The 18,398-nt window shown below is 40.4% G+C and overlaps 2 protein-coding genes across 8 annotated transcripts in view; one reads left to right on the top strand and one right to left on the bottom strand.

The window, feature by feature from the left end:
* The window catches only part of Mlh1 (mutL homolog 1), a 53,794-nt gene extending 43,783 nt beyond the window's left edge, over positions 1 to 10,011 (bottom strand). Inside the window, exons 1-4 of one of the 7 annotated variants that reach the window (XM_070006589.1) lie at positions 9,604 to 10,011; positions 7,071 to 7,161; positions 3,027 to 3,125; positions 297 to 388 (exon numbers count right to left, since the gene is read on the bottom strand). In XM_070006589.1, the coding sequence (XP_069862690.1) occupies positions 297 to 388; positions 3,027 to 3,125; positions 7,071 to 7,161; positions 9,604 to 9,719 (398 nt within the window). In that variant the 5' untranslated portion in view covers positions 9,720 to 10,011. Of the gene's footprint in view, positions 1 to 296; positions 389 to 3,026; positions 3,126 to 7,070; positions 7,162 to 8,899; positions 9,071 to 9,603 lie in introns of those variants that run through there. The other 6 variants (XM_070006590.1, XM_070006591.1, XM_070006593.1 and 3 more) reach the window with 6 other exon arrangements.
* A 92-nt stretch (positions 10,012 to 10,103) lies between these two features.
* Epm2aip1 (EPM2A interacting protein 1) lies at positions 10,104 to 17,344 on the top strand. The gene has a single exon (XM_070006598.1). It carries the CDS (start codon positions 10,198 to 10,200, stop codon positions 12,022 to 12,024), a length of 1,827 nt encoding a protein of 608 aa, XP_069862699.1. The 5' UTR covers positions 10,104 to 10,197; the 3' UTR covers positions 12,025 to 17,344.
* The last annotated feature ends 1,054 nt before the right edge of the window (positions 17,345 to 18,398 follow it).

Genomic DNA, 18,398 nt, shown 5'->3' with positions numbered 1-18,398 from the left:
TTACTCATAGTTCTATAATCAGCCCAGGGATAACCTACTGAAGGGCAAAGGGGTAGAAGTAACAACAGTTGTTACCATTTACTCAGACTACCTACATATAATAAGCACCTGGCTAGATTCTAGGCATGTTGCATTCTATCATTTCAGAAGCCATGAAGTAAAAGTACCACCTAATAGTCATCCCTGTGGATTATCAATTTATCTATAGGAAGGAAAGAGAACTCCATCAAAATCTCAACCAAAAACAGATTACACCAATATTTAGGTAGGATTACATTGAGAACAAGCATAGATACCTTTCAGAAGTACTATACCTGTATGCACACTTCCCATCAGCTGTTTTGGTTGTAATTGTAACATGTGCTACATGGCTTATGCTGGCCAATGCCTGGGATAAAAACGGAAATGGGATGAAAGAAAATTATGGGTTGGGTCCCCCACTGTCGTCATCTCATCAATGGGTTATCCAAACTACCTCTCTCTCTATGTTAACCTGTGTCAACAACGAGCACTTAGATGATCTGTAGCATCAACATGAATAAGATCAAAATATACATAAAAATATCAAAGGGGGGCTGGGAAGGTAGCTCAGTGGTAGAGCGCTTGCCTTGCATGCATGAGGTCCTGGGTTCGATTCCTCAGCACCACATAAGCAGAAAAAAAGAGCCGGAAGTGGCGCTGTGGCTCAAGTGGTAGAGTGCTAGCCTTGAGCTGAAGAGCTGAGGGACAGCACCCAGGCCCAAAGTTCAGGCCCCAGGACCGGACCCCAAAAAATAAATAAATAAATAAATAAAAATATCAAAGGAAGCACACCAAACAGTGTGTTAACAGCAACTCTAATTCATGTGGTAGAAAGGAAGAATACTGTATTAGGGAGCTTTCCTTTACTATAACAAATACCTAAAATGATAAACTTACTACAACAACAAAAAGTTTATTTTGGCTTCTCTCTAAAAAAAAAAAAATAATAATTAGATAGGGCAAGTGAGACACCTTTATTTCAAATCTCAGTAAAATATTTCCAAACCAGTGACTATATTTTCAGTTTACCACTGAAACTGGTTTTCTTTGGGATCTGTTATGTCTTTCATCTCACACAAAGGATACTACACATAGTATGCAAAGATGCAACTTTACAGCTGAGCTAGGATGCCATCTGTGTGGCAGCATACTGCAAAGATGCAATCCTACAGCTGAGCTAGAATGCCATCTGTGTGATGGTATGCAAACACCAAGGCAGGTTCACTATATAAAAAAGGAACATTGCTATTTGGGAGGCAGAATTGCCTGAACCTAGGAATTTGAAATCAGCCTGCACTATATAGTAAGATCCTGTCTCAAACAAAAAAAGGAATGACTTGGGTTTAGAGATTACTTGCTCATAGCTCAATTTCCTCCAGTTATATAATTTTCATCATTGAAATATAAATAATCTGGGTGTTGGTGGCTCATGCCTGTAATCCTAGCTACGCAAGAGGTTGAGATTGGGGGACTGCAGTTAGAAGCCAGCCTAGGCAGCCTAGGTAGTTTATCTCCAATAAACTACTCAGAAAAAGCTGGAAATGGCGCCATGGCTCAAGTGGTAGAGTGCTAGCTTTGAGTTAAAGAAGCTCAGGCCCTGAGTTCAAGCCCCAGGACTGCCTCCCCCCACCCCACCCCACCAAATATACATGTCTTAGCAACTCATATGAGGAAGAACATAAAGTATGCAGAGGACAATACTACACCATGGCAGGAGGAGAGAATATCATATCACATGGCACAGCAGATGGTCCTACTGCTTCAGGGATGATTTCACTGGTAGAATAAGTATAAAGGAACACAGACTTTTGAGTAAAAGTGCCTGGGTTCATTTCCTTCTGCCCATTATCACATTTCTCCCTCTCCCTCCCTCCCTCCCTCCCTCCCCCCCCCCCTCTCTCTCTCAGTTGTGGGGCTTGAACTCTGGGCCTGGGTGCTGTCTTTTAGCTCTTCAGCTCAAGGCGAGTGCTGTACTTCTGATTTTGTGGTGGTTAATTGGAAATAAAAGTCTCATGGACTTTCCTGCCCAGGCTGGTGGTGAGTTGCAATCCTCAGCTCTCAGCCTTCTGAGTATCTAGGATTATAGGCATGAGCCACTTGTGCCCAGCTATTGCCTGCCTGCCTGCCCGCCCGCCCGCTATAACCAAAAGAAAGAACTAATATACAGTGCTGAGAACTCTAGCTAGCACAAAGAAAGCTCTTAATAAATCTTCCTTGTCAAGCTGGGTGATATTCTCTTTATCTATAGGTCCTATTCCCTTCCCTTGCAGCTTACATGTTCAAAGCCTTGTCAGGTAGTTTTTGTTTTTGTTTTTTAAACCAGGGCTTGACTTGGCTGCTTTGACCTCTCTGGGCTTTTTTCTCTCAGCTGGTGCTCTACCACTCCAGCTGGCATTTTGCTGGTTATTTTGCTGATGGAGCATCACCAACTTTTCTGCCTGAACTGGCTTTGAACCTTGATCCTCTGAGATCCTCAGCCCTCTGAGATAGCTAGTATTATAGCCACCTGGCTTGTCATATAGTTTTTTAATCTCTGTATCATTTACTATGCTTTCCTGTCCTTTGTATTTTCTATAATTAAGACTTAATCTAATCATATTTGATTTTTCTCTTCTTCTTTTTTTTTTTGTCAGTTGTGGGGCTTGAACTCTGGGCCCGGGCGCTGTCCCTCAGCTCTTCAGCTCAAGGCAAGCACACTACCACTTGAGTCACAGCACCACTTCCCATATTTGACTTTTTATAAGAAAGCTTCATAGTTGATTTTCAGTACTTCTATCAAGAGACACATAATACCCAAAATCTCATAGTTTATGATAACGCATAAAGAATTTATGAACAATTCTCAGTTTATTAACTAGAAAGCTAAATTTAATGAAGTTCATTCAAATCTGGATATATTTAGCAAGTAAAGAATGGCTAATCTCATTTACCTCTGTTGAGAAATACATGCTAACAAATGATAGTGTAATCGCAATGTTTATACATTCCTTTAAGCTTTAGCTTACCTCACCCCGGAAACCATAGGTAGAAATAGTAGCTAAATCCTCAAAGGACTGTAGTTTACTTGTTGTGAATCTCTCACACACAATGTCCAGATCTTCTTTCTATAGGGTACAAAAAAAGAGTAATAACTATGTTATTCATTTCACTAAATCTTTCTGAATTTCCATTTCACTGATTTAATCTAGCATGAAATTCTCCTTTGGAGAAGGATTTACAAATTAGTAGTAATTTCTCACTTGGTATCCAGAATTACTACACTGTCACACTGTCCTTGTTTTCTTCCTTTACCAAAAAAGAAAAAAAGAAAATTGGCTTATATTAGTTATGAGGGGGGAGTGTTTCATTGTTACATCTCTACATATTTATACTATATTCTAATCAATTTCACTCCCTCTATCACATTCTCTTGTCCACACCCCACCACAAAAAATAGTATCTTCAACAAATTTCCTTGTTTTGTTTTCATAGTTGCAAATAATCTATTTCAACAGTATTTAACCTCCTTTTCCCTTTTACTAGCAACACCCTTCCTGCTATTCTCTACCTACCTACAAAGTCTATTTTCCCTGCTTCTCCTTTGGTCGTAAGCTTTGGTTGTTTTTCTATGCTGCCTTCATATAGACTTACCATGTGTTACAAAGTTATTCACTCTCTTTCTTTTTCCATTCTCTCCTCTTCTTTCCTTCCTTTTACTGAGGCGTGAACTGAGGGCCAGCCCCCTATTCTCACTCAATTTTTTCACTCATAGCTGGCACTCTACCCCTTGAGCCACACCTCCAGTTCCAGGTCTTCCCTTTCCTTTCCAGTGCCATTTGCTGTTTCTACCTCATATCTCCACTCCTGACGCTGGAGTAACTCAGGACTTCATCCTTACACCTTTTCTCTGTCCACATTCTCTTCAACATCTCATTTAGCCATATGCAAGGCCTGGCTTAATGGCCTTTTCTAAAATTAGAAAACCTGGGCTGGGGGCTAAAGGTGAGGCTCAGTAATATCACATCAGCCTAGCAAGTGGGAGGCCCTGATATCAACTGCTAGTACTGCCAAAACAAAAAACCTGGGCTGGGGCATGACTCAAGTAGTAGAACACCTGCCTAGCAAGCACAAGGCCATGAGTTTAAACCCCAGCCTCTCCAAAACAAACAAAACAAAAAAATGCAAAGCCAGTCCAGGCAGACAAATCTTAGTTCCTGAAGTAGAGCTGGAAGATCAAGTGGGAGAGGGCCAGCCTGGAGTGAAAAAGCTGAGGGGGGGAGGGGGGGAGAGGCAGGGTATAAAAAAAAATAGCTGAGGGGAAGCATGATGCCTGAGTTCAAAGCTCAGTACCAGCTCGCACGCGCACACACACACACAATCTCCAGGTAACTTTTTAAAGTTTAGTAAAATTTATGAAACAAAACTTGCATCTTAACCCACATTGAATTTTTGTACTCATTACACAATAACTCTAGACACTGAATTTTTGAACTTATTATACAATAACTCTAGATTCTCCCTCTTTCCCCCCACTCCATGACAGTCTACTTTTTGTCTCTGAATTTGGCTACTTTAGGAGCTTCGTATAGTATTTGTACTTTTGTGACTGATTTATTTCACTTAGTATGTCTTCAAAGTTAAACCATGTTGAAGCAAGTATCAAAATTTCATTCTTGGGCTGGGAAGGTGGCTCAGTGGTAGAGTGCTTGCCTTATGTGCACTGGGTTCAATTCCTCAGCACCACATAAGCAGAAAAAGCTAGAACCAGCCTTGAGCTGAAGAGCTCAGGGACAGTGCCCAGGCCCAGAGTTCAGGCCCCATGACTGACAAAAAAAAAAAAAAAAAAGAAGAGGAAAAATTTTATTCTTACTTAAGGCTCAATATTGTTCTGTGTGTGTGTGTATATATATCACATTTTGTTTATTCATCCACTGATTGACCATGGTTGCTTTTACCTTTAGACTACTATTCGTAATACTGTTATGAATATGAAGCACAAATGTCCACTTAAGTCTCTTCTTCCATTTTTTGGCACTGATAGAAATGGAATTGTTGGACTATATAATAATTCTAAATTTTGAGGCATCCCCATACTATTTGCTATAATAGTTAACTCTATTTTACATTGCCATCAGTTCTTTACTTTCTCAACACCACCTGTTATTTTATTTTATTGATAACAGCTATCTTTTTTTCTGGAAGAATCATAAAAGATTTTATTGGGCTGGGAAGGTGGCTCAGTGGTAGAGCGCTTGCCTTGCATGCATGAGGCCCTGGGTTCGATTCCTCAGCACCACATAAGCAAAAAGAAAAAAGCCGGGAGTGGCACTGTGGCTCAAGTGGCAGAGCGCTAGCCTTGAGCTGAAGAGCTGAGGGACAGCACCCAGGCCCAGAGTTCAGGCCCCATTACCGGACCCCCCAAAAAAAAAAAAAAAAGAAAAGAAAGAAGAAAGAAGAAAAAGAAAAAAAAAAGAAAAAAAAGAAGAGAAAAAAAGATTTTATTAAATGAATGGTTTCCAATAAATGAGATTTTAACAAAAATTTGAAAATTATATAGCACTATATCATGTCGAGATGTTTTTCTCTTAGTAGTTTTTGATAACAGCTATTTTAATGGATGTGAAGTAGTATCTTATTGTGGCTTATATTTGCATTTCCCATGATTTTTTATAGTATTAAAATGTGGTAAGTCTGAGATTTTTGCCTATAAGTCGCTCCACTGCACTCCAGACTCAAGCACATCTTAAAAGGCATCTTAGATTTACATACCCATACATACCCACAAATAAACTTCTCACTCTTCCACTAAACTGATTTCTTCCATAGTATTTCCCATCTTGGCAAATGGCAATTCTTTTCATAATTTACATAGGGGAAAAGTTTGAAATCATTGATTTCTCCTTTCATACCCTACACCAGCAAATTCTGAAAAGTACTCGCTGCCTTCAGATTTAACTCAGAGTCGCAGTGCTTATTGCATCTATACTGCAATCAAACTAGTCCTAGGCATCATCATCATCTACTCTGACCTTTGGGAGTCTATTTTTCACATAGAAGACAAAAGGTCACTTTATAAAACTCACCCAATATGTACTATTTTGCTTAAAACACTCTAGTTGACCAAGGGCCAGTGGCTTGGGAGACTGAGCTTGGAAGGACTGTGGTTTGAGCCAGCCTGGGTAGAAAAGACCCTCTTCTCAATTGAGTGTTGAGTACAATGCCATGCACCTGTTATCTCATGACAGGAAGTCTAAAATAGGCAAATCACTTCTGGGCACACACCTGGCCAGAAGAGAGAACCTACACCTAGGCCAGAAGCAAGAATTTATCTAAAAAATAACCAGTCAAAAAAAGCTAGAAGTGTGGCTCAGCAGTAGAGTACCTCCCTAGCCAGCACAAGGCCCAAACTTCCACATCCTAGAGATGGGAGGGGAAAAAAAGCCCTCTAGCAGTATCCTCAAGTGGTACAATCTCAGTACAATCACAGTTAAAGCTACAGATTTTACTAATTCCAAAGATTATCCATGAGGTCTAATATGTTCTCTCAGACTTTATCTTGTTACTCTTTTTTTGCTCTTCCCGCTGGCCTCCTTGCTGATCTTTAAACATTTTAGATATGATTCTATTTCATGGCTTTTGCCTTTATTGTTCTCCCTGCCTGGGACACTCTTCCTTTAACAGTCTCATGACTGGCTCCTTCTCTCCATCAGTACTCCCCTTAAATAACATATCCATATTAAAGCATTCCAAGCATTGAGACTGCATCCCACCCCACTCCCCATGCTATTTGACATGCTATTTATCTTCTGCCTGTTTATTGCTTTTATCCCATTATTAAAATGGAAGCACCATCCATTTTATTTACTACTATCCCATAAAATGTCCAGCATAGAATATGTACACAATATATAATGACTGTTGGTGTTGAATTTTTCAGTCAGCAATTCCCATATACAAAAATCTACAGTTATCAGAATAGTAAAAGGTCTGCCTTTTCCTACAGAACACACAAACATCGTACTTTCTTCCTGAAGCACACAAATATCCTGTTTCTCTGAGGTTTTACTTACCCTAATACCAGTGCCATTGTCTTGGATCTGAATCAACTTCAGGCCTCCTTCTTTAACAACCACTTGAATATTTGTGGATTTTGCATCTAAACTAGAAAATAGAGAAAATATTTTATCAGTCTATACCTATTCTAGTATATACAGTTAATTAATAAAGAGCCAAGGAGTAATAACAAACTACACATGGATGAGTTTATGATTAATTTGTGCTCCTTTTTCTTATAGGCTCAATGTCGTAATTGTATGAATTTAAATATTATATGAGAGGGGCAGAACAATGATCATTTCCAGCAGGACACTCAGCATTATTTCTGTTCTAGTAGGCTGGGCATTGATAGCTCATGCCTCTACTCCTCGTTATTCAGAAGGTTGAGAACAGAGGATGGAGGTTTGAAGGCAGCCCAGGCAGTAGTCTGTGAGACTCTTATTTCCAATTAAGGACCAAAACAAAGACAGAATTTGGAGCTCAAGCACTAGCCTTGAGCACCAAAGCTCAGGGACAACGCTCAGGCTCTGAGTTCAAGCCCCAGAACTGCACCCCCCAAAAAAACTAAAGTTAGAGTAGGATCTAAGCCAGAGGCTGGTGGCTTGCACCTGTAATCCTAGGAACTCAAAAGACTGAGATCTGAGGATTTTGGTTTGAGGCCAGCCTCATCTCTAATTTGGTAGCAAAAAGCTAGAAGTGGTCAGGTGCAGGTGGCACAGGCCTGTAATTCTAGCTAACTACTCAGGAGGTTGAGAACTAAGGATTGGGGCTCAAAGCCAGCCTGGGCAGGAAAGTCTGTGAGACTTATCTCCAAGAAACTACTCAGGAGAAGCTGGAAGTGGAACTGTGGCTCAAGTGGTAGAGCACTAGCCTTGAGCACAGAGAGGCTCAGGGACAGAGCCCAGGCCCTGAGTTCAAGCCCCAGGACCAGGGGGGAAAAAAAGTTACAAGTGGCTCAAGCGCAGCTCAAGTGGTAGGGCACCAGTCTTGAGCAAAAAAGCGAAGCAAGAGCATGAGAACCTGAGTTCAAGGCCATGTATTGGCACCAAAAAAAAATAAATAAATAAAAGGAAGTAGGAAGTAGGTTCCTTTGTCCTTTTAGCACACCTCTTTATTACCATTTTTCAAACTAATTTTACTATAATTTCAACTTTATTCAGCCTCTGTTTTCTAAGTGACTCTGATAAATGTACTTTTAAAAAATCATTATTACCTTTTCTTTAAATGATGAAGGAAAGAAAAAACATCAGTGCAAAAAGTTTGTTAGGAGACCAATAAGTCTTTTGTGATTTCCTGGAATACTATAAGCATAGTGCATATTCTGGAGAGAACAAATTCAGCCTGGGCCTGCATGAAAAAGAGAAGTTATGGACATTCCTCACAGAAAATTCTTATAAGACAAGGGGCTGGAATCGTACTGTGATCCTTAGATCTCAGCCTCCTGAGTAACTAGTATTACAGGCGTGAGCCACCGGCGCCCAGTCTAACTAGCTCTTTAGATTCATGTTCTGTTTATCCGTATGTGAGTGTTAAGAGTTATTGTCAAGTTAATTCTAAATACTGTATACACAGAAGCCAGCCTATGACAGTTACATCAAATCAAATGGAGAAAAATGTCCCTCAGGTTCCCTGCTTCTTCTTTTGTCTACGCTTTAAATCATTTTCTGTCCATCTGTGGTCTTTCTGACACACGGTTCTTTCAATCCTATTACTCTGAATGGCTTGTTTTCCCAACAAACCTCTAAACCTGAAACTCTTCTATGGGAAGGTTTTTTTTTTTTCTTCTAACAATGTACCGACTACCTTAACATAAACCAATTTTAATCCAAAAAAACGGACATACTTTTTAGGCATCTGGGTATTTTCCCCCCCTGAGGTTTGCAATCCACACTCTTTTTTTCTTTTCACTTCACCCTTTTTTTTTTTCTTTTCACGTTTCTGCGTTCCTCCACGTGACAGTCCTAAGCTTCAGAATCACGCAGGCCCCATGACGTCAGGGGCGTTTCAGTGCCCCAAAGTAAGGGGCCTGAAAAAACTGAGTCACTAATTTGGCCTTAATGGGCATCAGAAATTAAATCCCCAATACCTATTATTCACCTGTCTTAAAACTCAAACGATTTATTTAAATAAAAGGAACTGTGCCTTTATGCGTGGATTATTTCTGGAGCGAATAAGCGAGGACCTGATTAGCATGGTATTCGCTGAAAAAGATGGTTCCCCACACACACCAACGTTTATACGTGCTTCATCTCACATCTTCCGCAGTTTTTAAGTTAAAAAGCTGCCTTCGCTAAGGGCACCATTCAAGCAATACCAAGCCCACCCTTCTACGTGCACTCGGACCTCGGAATAATCTAGAAAGTGCGCGGAAAATCGGCACAGGGAAGGGAAAGGGTGCGGGGAGGAGGACGCCCGGAGTCCCTGCGGCCTCCGCCCCTGCGAGCATGCGCCGTACCCGCCGGCAAGGGGGCGTGGTCGCGCCACGCCGAGCAGCGGCCCGTTAAGTCGTAGCCTTTAAAGCGATCCTCAGCTCTATTCTCTCCGTACCAGTTTTCAATCATCTCCTTTATGGCATTAGCCGGCCGCTGGATAACTTCCCCCGCCGCAATGCGGTTTACCACAGTCTCGTCCAAACGCCGGATAATTCCCGTAACAAGCGCCATTTTGGCGCGGGAGGCGCTGAAGTCACGGCTGCTTTTCGCCAGGAAGGCTGTCAGCCAATCATTTCAGTTGTTCGTGCTCACGTTCTTCCTTCAGTCCTGGTTTACGCTATCCTGCGCCACCCTCCAGTGGCAGCTATTGATTGGATGACTGGAATATCACTCAAGTTTCTGGGCTTTTACGACAACCGACTTCCTGGGGTTCCTTGTCCCGCCTTAAAGGGGCTGCAGTCCACTAAGTTATAAGACTGTGCGCTTGCGCGGTACAGTTCGCCGATCGCTCTTTCTATTGGCTTACGCCTACGAGTTTCAGTGAATACGAAATCTCCAGCCAATAGGAAGGGAGTTGCTGTGGCAGGGGCTGGTGTTCGGAGCTCGGGTGATCTGGCGCAGAGCAGAGGAGGTGCTTGGCGCTGGTCCGGCTCCTCCCTTCGTCTTGCGGCCTGCTCGAGGTCGGTCTGCTGTTGTGGCCTCCCGCAGAATGTGGATGACGCCCAAAAGGGTTAGAATGGAAGTCGACGAAGCTCTCGTTTTCCGGCCCGAGTGGACCCAGCGTTACTTGGTGGTGGAACCCCCGGAGGGAGACGGAGCCCTGTGCCTGGTATGTCACCGCCTTGTCGCTTCCACCCGAGAACGCGACGTCAGGCGCCACTACGAGGCCGAGCACGAATTCTACGAGCGGTTTGTGGGGGAGGAGGAGCGTGCGGCCCTGGTGGAGCGTCTGCGTCAGGGTGATTTGTCGGTGGCAGCTGCGTTCACTGCCGAGGAGAGAGCTATACGTGCAGGCCTCGGGCTCTGCCGCCTGCTAGCCTTGAGGGGTCGCGGCTGGACGGAGGGAGACTTTGTATACCAGTGCATGGAGGTGTTGCTGAGAGAGATGCTGCCGGATCACATAGGCGTTCTGGAAGGCATTGATTTGTCTCCGGAGATTACCAGGCAGAGGATTCTGAGCATTGACAGCAACCTACGCAGTCAGCTTTATAGCCGAGCCAGAAACTTCAAAGCCTATTCTCTTGCACTGGACGATCAGGCTTTTGTGGCCTATGAGAATTACCTCCTGGTCTTTATTCGTGGTGTGGACCACGACTTGGAGGTGCAAGAAGATCTTCTGACCATGATCAATCTGACTCATCACTTCAGTGTTGGGGCGCTCATGGCGGCAATTCTAGAGGCCCTGCAGACAGCAGGGCTCAGCTTGCAGCGAATGGTTGGACTGACCACCACCCATACCTTAAGAATGATTGGTGAGAACTCAGGACTGGTCTCATACATGAGAGAAAAGGCTGTAAGCCCCAACTGTTGGAATGTTATCCACTATTCAGGATTTCTTCACTTGGAACTGTTGAGTTCTTACGATGTAGATGTTAATCAGATCATAAATACCATATCTGAGTGGATAGTGATGATCAAGACCAGAGGAGTGAGGCGACCCGAGTTTCAGCCTTTACTAACTGAGTCTGAATCTGAGCATGGCGAAAGGGTTAATGGACGATGTCTGAACAATTGGCTCAGAAGAGGGAAAACTTTAAAACTAGTATTTGCACTGAGAAGAGAAATAGAAGCATTCTTGGTTTCAGTCGGAGCCACAACAGTCCATTTCTCAGACAAGCAGTGGCTTTGTGACTTTGGCTTCTTGGTGGATATTATGGACTACCTTCGAGAACTGAGTGAAGAATTGCAACTTACTAAAGTCTTTGCTGCTGCTGCCTTTGACCGCATTTGTGCATTTGAGGGTAAGCTGAATTTATTGCACCGGCATATGGAGGAAGATAATCTAACAGACTTTCCTGCCTTCAGCAAAGTTGTTGATGAGCTTAGACATCAGTTCAAGGAAGATCACAGAATATTTGACCCCGACCGGTATCAAATGGTGATTTGCCGCCTACAAAAAGATTTTGAGAGACATTTTAAGGACCTCAGATTCATTAAAAAGGACTTAGAACTGTTTTCAAATCCATTTAACTTCAAGCCTGAATATGCACCTATTTCAGTAAGAGTGGAGTTAACCAAGCTTCAGGCAAACACTGATCTTTGGAATGAATACAGAGTCAAAGACTTGGGGCAGTTCTATGCGGGACTGTCTGCTGAATCTTACCCAATTATCAAAGGCGTTGCCTATAAGGTGGCATCCTTGTTTGACAGTAGCCAAATATGTGAAAAGGCTTTCTCATATTTGACGAGAAACCAACACACACTGAGCCAGCCATTGACAGATGAGCATCTCCAAGCCCTGTTTCGAGTCGCCACAACTGAAATGGATCCCGGCTGGGATGACCTTGTGAGAGAAAGAAGTGAAGCAAGTCCATAAACCTTTGTAGTACAACAGTGAAACAAGAATTCAATTTTAAAAGCAAAAATTTGATTTTTTTTCAAGTTACTAATTTGGACTGTTGGAAAACACTGAGTTTACTACAAGATGTCCAAATAGATCACAATTCAAGTCCTTCTGAAAGTTGCCTTTTTCCATCTTATCTGGCAGCGTGGGACTGAAACATGAGAATTCCACCTTTTTTAAAAACTTAGTTTAATGGCAAAGTCCTTGTTTTTATGGTATAATTGATTTTCAGTAAGTTTAGTATTGATACTGTGAGTTAGAAGCGTAGTTTTAAGGTGTTCAGAAGATACATGCCAAAAATTTTAGCTCTTAACAAAGTGTTAAAAATTCTGATATAGTCTGAAACGATCAACTCCATAAGTGTGTGTTTGAACCAATTTGCAGATATTCATGTAGCAAGTTCGTGTGTTTTCTGAAAAGGAACAACTTAGATACAGTGGAGGTATTTTAACAAAATGTTTTGAGACTATTTTTTTAAAACATATATATCTGAGTCTGAGGTAAATACTGACCAGTTTTCTCCCTCTTAGCTTCTCCCATCCCAGTGATATTACTAATGGAGGAGGTAATCAAAACTTAGCCAGGGGAGCAAGAATTATTTTTAAATTGCAGATTTAGGAGGCTTCCTACAATTTGGAGATAAGAATAACCAACTATTGGGGCTTTCCCCTGGATTTTTCACAACTGGAGGCTGTTTTATCAGCCAATATATTATCAAAGAACTATGGTAAGTATAGAATCTTGATTGGCAGTTAGTAATTCTTTTTCTTCATTCTAGACAGAAGATTGGCCTAATCAAAGGGTGAGGAAAAGATTGTTGTACTTCAGGAGTTGTGAGATACTTTCCTATTTGTTTTATCTGCATGAGTGTTAATACTTTATTTAAAAAATGTGTTTAATGGAAACCATTTATTTTAAAATGATACAATGTCAGATTTTGTTAGCTGCTGGAAATGGATTTATTCTAGAATTTAGAACTTTGCTACACATTCAGTAATTAAGACAGTGCAACAAGTATGAATATTCACATCCCAAGATGCAGCCTTATTCACAGATTTCAGTAATTCTTTAGCAAGATATCTACAACAGTACTTCTCAGATTTATTCTGTGAAAAGGCAGTCTTACAGTAAAGCCCAATATCTAAAACTGATGTAAAAAACAGACCCAATCTGTAACTCAAAGATCCTCATGCACAATTTGAAACTCTTGTGCTACTAAATTCTATCTTGAGTAGTACAGCTTATTCTGTTTTCACATATCCAGCAAATTCAAGGAACCAGGATACAAACAGGAATTTAGAAGGAACTGGCATGTCTTAAGTAGACTAAGTAAATGCTGTCTGTAAGAACCTAAGCCAAAGTTGGATCAGTGGTTCTCAACCAGAAACAGTACCCTTCCAGAGAATTCTGGAAAATGTATAGGGTCACCTTTTTGGTTGTCATATTTACTAGAGGGTTCTGCTGGCACTTAAGATCCTTTCCTACTGCAGTGCACAGGATATCCTGGTACTATGAAGAATTATCCCTCCCAAAGTGCCAGTAGACTCCCTCCATTGTACATTATCTTATTTCAAGGGACAGGGCAAATTACCGGTAGAAGCTGATGGTATATTTGGTAGGCATTCCCCATTTGGCTGATGGAGTGCATTAAAGATATTTATAAGTTCCAGTAGCTCACAAAAGCATTAATAAGTCAGTAATTAATACTGAATCAGATTAAAAGGTTCTGTCCTGTTCAACATAATTAAGGCAGAAAAAGAAGTGGTTTTGACCAGCTATCATGGTTAGCAAAGAGTAAACTTAAATGTCTGCACAGTGAAAACTGAACAGAAAAGTCTACCGGTAATTTTCCAATAGCTTTGTGTATTGTCTTTTGCAGCAAATGCTTTATTACTTGAGAGAAAAATTGGAAGAACTGAAAGCTGCTTCTGCTTTCTAATCTTAGTTCCCCAAATACTGAAATTGTGTATATTTTGTGAAGTTGTAGTATGTTTTGCTTAAGGTGATAATAAAATTAGTTCGCATTATATAGTCACTGAGTGAGGTGGGGGAAGATATAAACCAAGGATTTTAAAAACTGACCCTCAGTAATTGAGAATTTGCTATAACTAGTCTTGTTTGTAAAAAAAAAAAAAAAAAAGTGTTTTACTGTTTCCTGTATTAAGTAATTCTGTAGCTGCATGGCAGTCTCTTTTTCTTTTTCTTTTTTATAAATATATAGTTGTTACTGGTCCTGTGGTATTGGTGAATATAGTTAAGTGCCACTTTTTAAAATCTGTGTCCTTACAGTTACTTTCCTGTATCTCCCATTCTCATCAGTTTTCTTGAAAAATGGCTTTCTCACTCTTCCATAGTGCCATTACACTGTTCTACCAAGCTCATACGATTTTGTCAATATTCTTATGCTTCTTCAAATACTTGATTACTTTAGCTTCGAGGATATTCTTGCTGCAGTTAGACTTTCTCAGTCTTATTTTCTGGAACCTCTTATGTATATCTTAGAAGAGTTGTTTTAACTTTTCTCTTTTTTTTTCTGGGTGCCTGATTAATCTTCCTTGCTTTGTCTCCCATTGCCTCTCTAGCTGATCTCTTCTCCTTCCACGGCTTGAGTTACTGTCTGTATGAAGATGCTCCCAAATTCATATCTCCTTTTAAGATTTTTGCTAAATCCTATGTCTAATTGCTAACATAAATCCACTTTGTTGTCTTATACTCACCATAACACATCAATATCTTGTCCCCAAAACTACTCTCCCTCTAATTTTCCTTTTCTTCAGTAAAATGGCATCACTGCCAGCCATCTAGTTGCCCTGACCCAAGCTAAAAATTTGAGTCACTCTGGTCATACTACCGTGCTGCTTTCACCATTATCTTAGAATACAGTGCAAATTTCTGTTCATCTTTCAGATCTCAGTTTACATTCTATTTGATCACAGAAGCTTCTAGGTTACATGCCCTGACCATACACTCCCTAAGTCCCCTGTGCTTCCCCAGCCATACTTTTAACACTTGTTACTGCTAATTGATTACTGTTAGGTGTAAGCTTTATAAGAGCAGGGGACCAATGTAAGCCTTGCTCACTATTATATATCTAGTGCTTAGCACAGTGCCTGGCATTCCAGTAAATGTTTGGGCAGATAAATATTTGTGTAGTGTTTTCTAATCTTTGAATCTCTTTTCACAGACTCATTTGACCTTCACAGTCATTCTGCCTGTTGGCTGATAGATGTTAGCTACATATTTGCAATTAAAAATGAAGCTTCTTTGTGACTAGGGACCTCATTGTTGTATTTCCAGAATTTTGTGCAGTACTTAGCATGTGGTTTAAATATGTGAACGTTGTTAAGAAACAAACTGAGATTGCAATTTTCCCTAGTAACCATAATGAGTAGTCAGCATTCAAACCAGGTGTACTCACATAAATCTACACTGTAATATTAAGTATATCCATGACATAAAGTCTTAATTTTTTTCCAAAGGCACCTACGTATAGAGGTGAAACACTGGACAACTACTTAGATTGAACTAAGAAAATACTTGAGTATTAGAAAAAGACAATACCTCATAAGAGCTAACATCCGTTTTTCCTTTTGTAGGCATCAACCCTAGGAGAAAATGCCTTGCTATTTACTTTCTACTTTCCTTTACAGATGATTTTTGGCTCTTCTGGAATTTAAAAGTAAGTAAATTTAACAAAATAATTAGAAGAACAACAGCCCTTCTGGTCAGTTCTCTTATTTTCATACCTGCAGAATGCCCTCATCACCTCGCACAGGAGACAACCCCAAAATAGTATCTATTTAACATGCATTTTTAGATTTGCTTATTTCTTTGCTTTTTTTGTTCCCATGTCTCTCTGAACTTAATCTCTGGGTCAGTGGAAACTTTCAGTCTTAAGTAGGAGAACCAGACTCTGTTTCTTTCCTGAAGCCTTTTTCCCCACTTTACGGGATTTAACTGGTGTCACAGCCTTAACTCAGAGATCTTGACAGAGGTATCTTAGTCATCCATTGATTTTATTCTTGTTGCAAAGCTAGGTTTTAGTGAACCTTGGAGTTAAAGGATTTCTCATTTTTGTCTTGTAAGTGAAAAGTTGCCTCCTTTTGAGTAGTACTTGACTTTATAAATTCTCTATTCTTTTTTGTTTCTATTTGTAAACTGGCCCATTACTGTCTGGGTTCATCTCTTCATATTATCTAATGCAGCCAACAGCAAAATTGATTTTCTTTCATAAAGGGTAGATTACCTGCTTTCATCATCTCAAGTAACAGTTTAACCTCTCCTTAATGAATTACCCTATGTAAGTTATTTCCTTATCCTCCAGTGGCATTTTCATGAATGCCTGTCAGCTGATCACTGAGACAGTAGATTCTGTTATTTTACTTCTTTTATGGATGGAAAACTAATTTATCATGTTGTGATGGGATAACAACTACAAATTTTTAGTGTGCAAACACTTTGCAGCTTGACTACAGATTTTGTTCTAGGAAGGGGTTGCCTGACAACTCCATCCTGCTTCACATTTCTCCAAATCAAGTTCACTATTGTGTATTTATGAACTGTTTTTGGCTGCTTTTGCCCCATAGTGGCAAAGTTGATTAGTTTTGACAGTGTTTTGTCCCACCTAAAATTTACTTTGTGACCCTTCTGCAGAAAAAAGACTTCACTAATCTAAATTGTCCTTCTGGGGCTCAGGCTGACAAGCAGATACCATCAAAGTATGCTGCTTACCTTGAGAAATAAAAAAATTAGGGAAATAACTTCTAGACCCTTAAAGCACATGGCCACACCCAAAGTTCAAGGGCAGAAAAACCCAGACAATACTGATTGACATGATTTTATCGCCCTAGTTATATAATTTCCTTATATTTAATTTTGGTTTGTTTTTCCATTGAGATTAAAGTTTAGAGACATTGCATGTGTACTCTGGATTTTTATGTACACCCATGAATGCATCAACCAGACCAAGGTAGAAGATAATTCTGTTGCCCCAGTAGGTGCCCTTACACCTCTCATACAAAGATAACTGCTATTCTGACTTCTATCACCATAAGTTTTGCCTGTTTTAAAACTGTAAGTAAAATAATTACATGCACTCTTTTGTGTCTTGTTCAACATATGTCTACAAGAGTAATCCATGTTGTAGCAGCAGTTCATTTTTTGACTCTGTGTCATATTCCATTGTATGACTGTACCACAGTTTATCCATTCTAATGTTGATGGAAATTTGGATTGTTTCCAGTTTGTGGTCATTATGAATAAAGTTACTATAAAAAGTTTTGTGTCTGTCTTTTAGTAAACACATGTACCTCCCTTCTGTTAAACTGTGTTTCCATGTTTATTCCTATGGCTTATTCACAGAACAACCAGAGGGATCCTTATTTTAAAATATGTTAGATAATACAGCCTCTCTTTTTAAAACTAATGACTTTGTTCATGACCTTCAAGAGCCTGCATAATCTGCACCCATACATACTCTGTTTCTCCCTACTTCATCATATGTTCTTTATCTCTTTCCCTCTCCCTTCTAAGTTCTGTGATGATTGTAAATTTGAAAAATCAGATAGATAATTTAGCCCTATCCTTAAAAAGAGGTGGTAATCTAAGTGGATGTAAGTTGTTTTTTTTTTTTCGGGGGCGGGGGGAGCATGAGCAGGGGGGCTGGGGATAAATCTAAACATTCAGGCATGCAAAATACATGCTATACCACTGAACACCTCTAGACCTAGTGATTTTATCCTTTAAGGGGTAACTTGGCCAGGTGCAAATGGTTCCTTTTTTATAATCCTAGCTACTTGGGAGGTTGAGACTGGGAGGATTGCAGTGTGAGGGCAGTCTGGGCATACATGCAAAAGTTTCTCAACCAACAGCTGAGTTACAGTAGCTTCAACCTGTCATGTCAGTCATGTAGAAGGCTTAGATTTGGAGGATCACAGTTCCAAGCCAACCAGTCCACAAGATTCTATCTCTAAGGAAGAAAGTGGGCATAGTGATGCATACTTGTCCTCACAACTGCCATTTTTAGCAAAAAAAAAAAAAAAAAAAATAGCCTGATTCTAGTCCAGAAGCATGTCTAAGTCAGGAAATGAGACTATCTCAAACAACTGGCTGGAGTCATGGCATGGTAGATCAACTGCCTAGAAAGGCCCTCAGGATTGTCCCAAAAGAGGAGGGGGACTTTTATTGAAAGAAAGTGTCTTAGTTCAGATCTAATAGTTTCTATTGACTGTGTGGCTTAGAAATGTATTTCTCACACTTCTATAGACTAGAAGTTCAAGATCAAAGGCCTTTAGGGTCTTCTGGTTTAAGGTGGCCATCATATCTTCACATGGTAAACAGCAGGAAGA

This window comes from Dipodomys merriami, unplaced genomic scaffold (genome assembly GCF_024711535.1).
Source record: "Dipodomys merriami isolate MVZ:Mamm:240054 unplaced genomic scaffold, mDipMer1.0.p SCAF_7, whole genome shotgun sequence".
NCBI lineage: Eukaryota > Metazoa > Chordata > Mammalia > Rodentia > Heteromyidae > Dipodomys > Dipodomys merriami.
The sequence above is the reverse complement of the archived record's forward strand: the minus strand, read 5'-3'. Positions and strand labels throughout refer to the sequence as shown.